General features: G+C 35.2%; 1 protein-coding gene across 1 annotated transcript; it reads left to right on the top strand.

Annotated features, from left to right (window-relative positions):
- The first annotated feature begins 3,078 nt into the window (after window positions 1-3,078).
- On the top strand, window positions 3,079-7,159 carry LOC149543603 (uncharacterized). The gene has a single exon (XM_089798386.1). It carries the CDS (start codon window positions 3,355-3,357, stop codon window positions 6,574-6,576), a length of 3,222 nt encoding a protein of 1,073 aa, XP_089654512.1. The 5' UTR covers window positions 3,079-3,354; the 3' UTR covers window positions 6,577-7,159.
- The last annotated feature ends 2,712 nt before the right edge of the window (window positions 7,160-9,871 follow it).

The following is a 9,871-nucleotide window of genomic DNA, read 5'->3' as shown; positions in this document are numbered from 1 at the left end:
ATGATGCCACTTTATTCTAGGTAACTATTGAAACAAACCTCAATAAAACCATCTAGAACATCATAATCCCATTAATTAGGCATAAGTGTACTCAACTAGCTAATGCAACAATATAAATCGAATCACCCTAAGAGTGTAGACCACTCACCAATCCCAATCATGATCACTCACAAAGCAAGATCATCATGTTTGCATACATCACGATGACTCACAAAAATCAAATGTGAGAGACACTACAATATCTCTTACTTATCAATTGATGAGCTTAAGGAGATTTCTAATCAATAGTTCATAAGGCACAACACTGAGTGAAGGTTTTTAAAATGAAGTTGCAAGTATAGTGGGTTTAATGATGGAGGAAATTAAATAGTTAAGCAAGCTCAAGCCAGAGTAGTACTAAGATGGCTCATCTCCTGATCGATGCTTCACTCCTATGAACATCACCTAGATCTAATGAGTGATAAGTGTTCCATTCAACTACCTCTCATGAAACATGGATCAATAAATTTGACTTCAAAACTACAGAATTAAACACTCACAACAATATCACAATTTGACTTTTGTGGAATAGATTCTTACTAATGAAGAAAATTATTTATTAGCCAATAGGCTTTACCTCGAATTGGTAAAACTTGTCTTACAATAAAAACCATCATTTTCCCTATATTGAATTGCAAGAGTGGAAAGATGATATTTCTAAATCATGTAAGGGGATTGTGTGAGCGTCTGGTTACTATCAAATGCTCATGTCCAGTAGCCCTACCATGCGACACATCTACTATGGCATACCCATCTTTCATGTTGCTCCAAGAACAGGGATGGGATGGCAATGGCTAATCTTGTTCTTGCCTAACATGTTTGCCAAATTTTCCTTCAAATGTTGAGTGCAATTACCACAATAATTTAAATGATTTCTTTTTGGGCTCAATAAGGTTCATCAATGCATTAAGAAAATTAATCCAAAATTGGGTGTGCTTATTGAGATGTTGTAGGAAGAGGATGTCATCTTGTCAAATCTTGAAGAAGAACTTCAAAATGTCTTGTATCAGGTATGAAATGAGGTTCAAAAACCCTTCTATGATAATTTAATTGACTTGTGTTACAAGTCCAACTCACTAGAAAGAGCTCACAATTAGTTGTCTGGAACATTTGGCAGAGTCTACACAGACTTATGAGGGATATCTTTAAGGGAAATTTGTCCATCCTTCCACTTCTCTCCTTCAAGCCCAATATTTAGAAGGAAGGAGTACAACACCATTCATGCCACATATAAAATGTTGATGAGTGTAATAATTTTCTTTGGTGCTGTGCAGATACTTCTTCTACTGTCTTATTTGGCAATGATTTGTTTTCAATTGATACAGTTTCACGTGAGTTTTTTTTTTTCACATGGTATATATTTTTAGAATTAAAGTTTCTAAACAAAGGAAATTAAGTTCACAAAATTGAAAAATGTGATCTCTCTATATTGAAGTGTTTCAGTTGAAAAGAACTTAAATAAATTTTTATTTTTTTTATTATAATCTATTTTTATTTCTATTATAAGTAATTCATAATAAATTTTATTATTGAATTTTACTTTTGTATCTTTCACTTCCCTTTATACATCATTATTCTACATTTGTAGAGTAAATGAACTTCCTTTTATGAATATGATCTTGCAATAGTTACCTCACAACACATTTCAATTTAAATAACACCTAACTCTGATTTCAAGTACAATTATCCCACCATTTTCCAAGTTTGAGTTAACAAAATTTTATAAACTACATAATTTAAACAATGTCATTATGCTACCCTCATACATCTACAATCAAACTATTTTAAATTAAAATAAAAAATTATCAAACATCTTTATTTAATTTAATCTCTTTATTTGTAGTTTATAACTTAATTAGACTAAAATTTATTATATATTTGAACAATATAGAGGGCTACTAACAATATTGATTTTATTGAGAATGGGTAGAAATCCCTAATGAAGAAAGTTTCTCAAGTTACGAACTTGAATGGATACCTATTGGAGATGATACTACTACACAATACTTATATGCAAAGGACTTGTGGAGAGAATTTTAAACTTCAACTCATCATACCATTTAATGCACCAATAAATTTTAAACCTTGTGATATCTATTATGTATTTATCTTCTTATTCTATTCTAATGCAAATTGTTTATAAATTATTTATTTTTTCTTGTCAATTACATGGTCACTTTCAACTCATCACAATGCAATACCCTCCTGAAGAAGCTAAAGACCCTTATGGATACCTCGTTAAAGCACAATAACTCACTATCTCACAAAATAAGCATGTCAAGTATGAAATCATGCTCATTTTAATATGTTCAAATTTTATTTATTATTTATTACTATTATTATTTTAATTGGGTCTAAATTGCATCATTTTTACAAATCTTATTACTACTATAGGGTATTGCTATTTGTATCCTTGTCACCTCTAATCTCTTTATTTCTCAACATTATACTTCATTTATGACCACCTAGTGAAAGGTGGACAACTGTTTTCTTCCATACTTATTAGTACTATGTATGTTGTGTCATATTTGAGGTTAATGTTCTCATTAATGTTATAAATTACAAGTTTAAGCTTGGAAGTTGACACTAATTTTTTTGTTTGTATAAAAATATTTTTGTAGAATTCTAATGTGAATAATACAGTTTGATTTTAATTTTTTCTACTAATATTATGAAGTATGAATGGGATATATTTATGAATGAGATGCCAAATACACATGTTATTAAGAGGTGTATGTTACATCTTCTCTAAGTTCTCCCTAATATACTCTTAATACAAGTTTGTGCGAACTTTCTTCAAATATTTAGCTATGTATCTACCCATAGTTATCATTCTTAATATAACAACATTTGACTATTTAACTATGTATTTACCCATAGTTTTCATTCTTAATATAACCACATTTGACTATTTAAAGTTAATGTGCAATAGGCTCTTCAATAATGACACATTATTTGGAATATTGCTCTTAATATACGACCCCTTGCACCTCTTTTTGGTGCAAGTGCTACTTTAAAAACAAATGACTATAATTCGTTTATTTCGTTACCATCTCAATGAACTGGTTAGAGGTGGACGACGGGGCGAGAATATCCTTATTTCAACAGATACAGTAGCTGGCAGTAGCCGGTACCTAATGATCTCCACCAGCGTTTATATGATCAAGTTGCCTCTTACAGAATTTGCATTCACGGGGCAATGAATGTTTCTGACGGTTGGACCAAATTCTGCTGCTAAATTTGTTATTTGAACAAATGTTCTGTTTTTGCTGATTCCAGCATAGGGATGGAAAGTGGAGTAGTGGCATTACAGTTATGCTGCGTAGAGTTCAATCTTGTTTTTCGCTATTCCAATCCAGGAAACTATGCAGTAGCACCCAATCCCTGGCTGAAGATTTCATCAATTGGGCAGGATCAGAAGCAGATAAGCGTAATGTTGTTCCTTCCCCAGAATGTTACTGCACCCTTATCAGCAATCTGGCCGAGGCCAAGAGGCTCCGAGAGGCTTCTGCTTTCGTACAAGCACTTGCATGTGACCAGGAGGCTGATACACCCGTCAGCGACATTTGCAGCTCTCTCGTCAAAAGTTTGCGGAATTCGGACTGGGCATCTGCACTGGTGGGTGTTTTGATTGAGTCCCTAACAAGGGCTGGAAGGATTCAGGAAGAGGGCATCCAGGTGTTTACCAAATATGTTGAAATGCCCACCAGTATCTACCAATGGAACACCCTTCTGCATATTCTGAACAGATTCCAGTGCACTAAAATGGTATGTGAGCTCTTCTTCACCCACGTGGACAAGCCTAATCTTCTTACTTTTAATATCGTACTGCATGCTTTGTGTAAAGATTGGAGATTAAGAGAAGCAGTGAATTTGGTTGGGGAGATGGGTTTCAAGGGCTGTACTCCTAATGTTGTTTCTTACAATACCCTCATCTGGGGGTACTGCACACATGGGCAGTTAGATATTGCTGTTAGATTTCTAGAACGGATGATTATAAAGGGGCTATTGCGTCCTAGTGTCACCACTTACAATATCTTGTTGAAAGGGTATTGCCAACAAGGGATACTGCGTGGCGCAGAGTGTGTGTGGCAACAGATGGTTAAGAGGGGTTTAGTGCACAATTCTGTGTCCTATAATATAATCACTGATGGTGAGTGTAAGGAGGGGAGCATGGAGGAGGCTTTTGGGTGGAGAGATGATATGGTTCGACATGGGTTACAACCTGATGTTGTCACATTCAACACACTCATGAACGGGTTTTGTATAAGAGGGGACATAGAGGAAGCTCAAGATATCCTATCTCAAATGCTGAATTCCTTTTCTCACGTTGCAGTGAATAGCAGTTATGATTCTCTAGTTAATAGTTCTGAATTGGGTATTGACACTGAGGACGGCGAGTACTGGCAAGGTGGTTTTACAAAGCCAAATCATATTACTTATACAACCTTGATAAGCGCATATTGTAGGGCAGGAAAGCTTTACGAAGCATTTTCTCTCTATGAAGAAATGGTGAGAGTTGATATCAAGCCTGATGAAATAACTTATAGTTCTCTTGTTAATGGGCTTTGCAAAGAGGGAAAGCTGTTGGAAGCGATGGATCTTGTGAAGAAAATGCAGAGCACTGGCGTCTTTCCTAACCAGGTAACTTACACAGAACTTATTCATGCACTTTTCAGTTCTGGAAAATCAGAGGAAGCACATGCTTTACATGATGAAATGGCGAGAAAAGGTCTTGTTGCAGATACTGTTGTGTTCAGTGTTCTTATATATGGGCTTTGTAAAGAAGGGAAACTAGTGGAAGCAAGGGAGATGTTTGAGAAAATGCCAAAGTTGAATTTGTTCCGCAATCATGTCACTTACACAACACTTATTCATGGGCATTGTAAAGCAGGAAACATACAGGATGCATTAATACTGTTAGATGAGATGGAAAAAGAGGGTCTGAAGGCTAATGCTGTCACTTACAATGTGATCATTGACGGACTTAGCAAAAAAGGAAAAATTGATGAAGTAGTGGAAATGTTCAATGTAATGCGTGAAAAGGGTTTGATGCCATGCAATATAACTTACAGCATTATAATTGATAGATATTGTAAGCAAGGAAATCTGGAAGAAGCTTTTTCTCTGCACAATGAAATGATACAGAGTGGTTTGATTCCTAATGTTGTTACAATTGATGCACTGTTCAATGGTTTAAGGAAAATGGGTAAGATGCAGGAAGCAATGGAACTATTTCAAAATATGTCGAAGAAGGGTTTGATTCCAGATGCTGTTAATTATACCTCGCTTATTGATGGTTTGTTCAAGGAAGGAAATCTGTCTGAAGCTTTTAAGTCTGGAGAAGAAATGATTAAAATGGGTCTTGTGTTTGATGTAGTTACTTACAATGTTTTCATTAATGAACTTTGCAAGAAAGGAAACTTAGTTGAAGCTAAAAATCTCATGAATGAAATGCTGGAAAAGGGTTTGGCTCCAGACCACACTACTTACAACATTCTGATGGATGCATACTGTAAAACAGGCAATATGAGTGAGGCTTTTGAACTTAGCAATGAAATGAAAACACATAGTTTAACACCCAATCTCGTTACATACAACACTCTCATAGGTGGACTCTGTGAGCTGGGAAAAGTTGATGAAGCGAGAGAGCTCTTGGATGAGATGCATAGAAAAGGTATTTCCCCAGATTATATCACTCATAGAACTATGGTTTCTGCTTGCATCAAGAAGGGCACCCCCATAGAACTTTTTCAGATGCACAAGCAATTCCTAGAGAAAGGTCTTGTACCCAGTCTTGTCACCTATAACACATTGATTGCAGCATTTTGCGCAAAAAGAATGACACAAAAAGCAAAGGTACTTTGGAATGAAATGTTAGAAAAAGAAATAGTACCAGATATATCCACTTACAATGCACTTATAAATGGGCACTGTAAGAACAGAAATATGGAAGAGTCATTCTGGCTGTATGGTGAACTAATAAGAAGAGGTCTGCAACCAACCATTGAAACTTACAATATACTACTCAGCGGCCTTTGTGGAATAGGAATGATGCAACAGGCAGATGATCTGTTCAAGGAAATACTCAAAAGAGGCCTTGTTCCAGATTCCATTACCTACAGCACAGTTATTGGTGGGCATTGTAGGAAAGGCAATGTAAAGAAGGCCCTCAAGTTGCATGATGAGATGGTCAGAAAAGGCCTTGTTCCTATTGCTGGTGCTTACAATGTGCTGATCAGTAGTTTTGCCAAGGCAGGTATAATGCGCCGAGCTAAGGATCTTCTTTACGAAATGCAAGAAAGAGGATTGGCCCCAAGCTCCTCAACATACAACATTTTAATTGGTGAATGGTGTAAACTCCGCAACAATATTGAGGTTACAGTTCTTTTGAAAGAAATGATGGGAAAAGGTTATGTGCTAAATGCTAGTACCTTTGGATGCCTCATAAATCAGTTTGCTAAAACTGGAGAGAGAGGGAGAGCAAATAGGTTCCTCAAAAGTTTACTTGATAAGGGTTTGGTTCCAACACATTGATTAATGTTGCAAAGAAGTCGTGGTAGATTTGAATGGCTTTGTTGATATCCCTTAGTGGGAAAGGAAGAGAATTCATGCAGGGCATTGCACTTGAGAAAAGTTTACACTTCTTACGAAATAATTGGAAACAAATCCATCATACGCTATGATGTATTTTACACTTCTATCAAAATTTCCACTGTTCAGTACAAGAAAGGTAAAAATCACAGAGCATTGTTTGCTGGCAGGCTTATTTTTGTACCCAAATGTTGCAGCTAGAATGCGAGTTTGAAGAATCTGTGATTCTGCTTATCTGCTTATGGTTTCAGTAATGTTCACCATTTTTTCACAAAATGGATAGGGCTAATTTGCAAAATGATATAAGGAAAGCTTGAGCTTTGAAAGACTAACATACATGAAAGAACCTTGGGCTTTTAAAATTTTGGGACATAGTGATCCCAGAAGAGCACATTAAAAGAAATGGTCCCATGAAAGTGTCAAACATTCAATCTTAGGTGCTCCTTAACAATATTTATAGAGTAGCAAATGCTTCTCTAAATTTGTGAAGGATCTTGCAGAAGATAATGAAATTGGCTTTATTGCATATGGGATGCGTCAAGCTTCATGCATGTATTGTGCTCTCTTTTACAATATGTCATATGTCAATTAGGCAGTGGAACACAGGGACACGTCCCAGCCCCTGGTCCCCCGTGTTCTTGGGTTGAGGATGTCCCTGGAACAAGGGGACAGGGACGGGGATGGGGACGGGGCTTCTATTCACCACCAACCCTCCACTAAACATGGGGACCACATGACATCCCCAAAATGGACGTGGGGACATCTAGGCATCCCTTGACCGTCCTTAGGACATTTGCACAACCCTCGTTGGTGGACAAACATAAAAGTGAATGAAAAAATAGTTGCATGTTTTTAAATTTTGTTTTGGTTCCAGTCAAACCCTAATCAGTGTTGGGTCCCATCTAGGCCCTGCCAAGATTCATTTTTTTAATTCACAATTACATTTCTCATTCTTTGCTACAGCAGATAGAGGAGTGAAAAGGAAAGAAAAGAGTGATGGAGGAGTGAAAGGAGAGAGTGCAAGTGAAAGAGAAGTGACAAGGAGCAAGAAGAAGAGGACAAAAATTCTGCACCTTCCTTGAAGAGATTTTTCAAGTGCAAGGTAGGGTTTTTTAGTTTTATTTTCTGATTTTCATTTGTAATTGTTTTTGTTGTTGCAATGTTTTTTCATTTTTGTCGATTACTTTTCTAAATCAGATCTTATGTTGAATCTTGAGCATTATGATTCTTCATTTTGCCTTCAAGATTGAAAAACTTCAAATTTTGTTTTGGAATCTGAAATTTGTTAAAAAATATAAAATTTAGAGTAAAAGCTTTTTAATGTAGGCTGAAACTAGCTGCTTATTGAATTTATTTTCATTTTGTGAAATGCAGTGTCACAATGAGCTCCCACAGTCATTTTGTATGAGCGAGGATGAGATGTGTAACATATCAATTTTTCTAAACTGAAATCAAGTATGCATTCTAAGATCTATAACTGAACAATAACGGAATGACATGAAGAAGTTATGAAAAACAATACATTATAACTATATTTCAGAAGTAAATATCTATTAAAACCATTTCATAGGATGATAACTGAAATAACTTTCCAAACTGAATTAACTATATAAATTGAATTCTATGACAACTAAAAAAATAATTATAAGCATTTCAATATCTTCTATGACTATATGCACTAAGAATTATAAATGTACTTACAAGTAAAGATCCAGGCTAAATACTGAAACTAACTGAAAATAATTGAAGGTGTTGTTTAAGTCTCGACATTTGGTAAAGAGGAGAAGCATTGACATAGGCTTAACCTCCCAACCTCGGACCTTATAAATCCCCACACAATCTCTTAACAAGAAAGACCCTCCCTACCCCAATTTTGGCTTGGGGCACAATAGTCCAGCCATTCGAGCATACTGGTGTTTAGAATGTCCGCTCAATAATAGGTGAGCATGCCTGATTAATTGACCCTACCGACATCTTGTGATCAATTTAGGCAAGCATGCCTCTAATCAACCTTGGCCAAGGATTTAGATGGGTTTCTAATACCCGATCACCACTGCTCGACTTGATAACATGGTACATATTGGACAACTATGAGATGACTTGGATGTTTTAGTAATCATCATAAAGTTTTCAAATGTTCATACATGGAAGTCCTGATTTTCTCTTACTTCTCCCTTGCAGGGATCCTCTCCTCTCCACCCTCTTTCATTGGCTGCACTAGCTAGGGCGAGTCCTTGGAGATTATTATTTCATACTGGCATATTATCACATGGTGATCTTGGAATATTTTCCACTAGCTGATATACCGCGAGTACTACCATGTATAATCGCTTATGTTTTGGTTATCAGATCTTTATAACAGATTTCTCCTAAGGAGATTCTTGGATTTCAGAGAAGAAAGAAAGAAAATGAACAAACAAATTAATAATAGGGCCTCTGCATATTGAGCCTCAAAGATTGCCGACTAAAAGGTTTTGTAGAAATGTTTTATTGCACTCTCAACAGCAAAAATAAAGACCATAGTAGAATTGTTACATCCCAATTTTTGACCTAGCTTGAAATATAGCCGTTGAGGTTCACATGAAGTCAGTTGGCAGTTTAATTTGATATAATTTGGCGAAATGGTAAGATAGTTGGTCATTATGATTTCAAGTGCAGATGACATATTAGTTGATTGTTAATCGTGAATTCATGGAATTAAGATGAAAGGTTAACTGTTATGATTATTTATGATTATATAATTTATAATTTAATTATGGAGAAATTCCTTGTAGGGAGCATGCCAAAAGGGTGGAAGCATTGTCAGAAAAGAAATAGGCAGGGCATCACCATCACTGGGTAGACAGGTAGAGGACCTAGCGATTGAAACATGACACATCTTTGGAATCGCATGAGTTGTTAATAAATAATTTAATTAAAATAATTGAGTTAAAATATAAAATGTATCTTAAAGAATTTTAATATATCTTTCATCATATTATTTTAATTAATATTTATAAACATGTATATAATATAAAATGATTTGACACCATTAAAATTAAATAATTTAATTAAATGATGTTTATAAGTACATTTAAGATTTTAATAGTATTTGAATTATAATAACTTTAGAATTATTATAATTTTCGAATTACAACTTTCCAACTTATTCCTTTTCGATTTAATATTCTTTGCTCTTAAATGATAACACTTGGCTTAGCTAATCGATTAATATTTTGGCAATTCAAATTGTTTTACA

The sequence above is a fragment of the Cupressus sempervirens genome, chromosome 8 (assembly GCF_028749045.1).
Source record: "Cupressus sempervirens isolate cs-2001-9-10 chromosome 8, ASM2874904v1, whole genome shotgun sequence".
In the NCBI taxonomy this organism is placed as follows: domain Eukaryota; kingdom Viridiplantae; phylum Streptophyta; class Pinopsida; order Cupressales; family Cupressaceae; genus Cupressus; species Cupressus sempervirens.
The sequence above is the reverse complement of the archived record's forward strand: the minus strand, read 5'-3'. Positions and strand labels throughout refer to the sequence as shown.

Excerpts from the sequence above, each read along its gene's own strand:
- LOC149543603 (XM_089798386.1), top strand. The coding sequence starts at position 3,355 with ATGCTGCGTAGAGTTCAATCTTGTTTTTCGCTATTCCAATCCAGGAAA.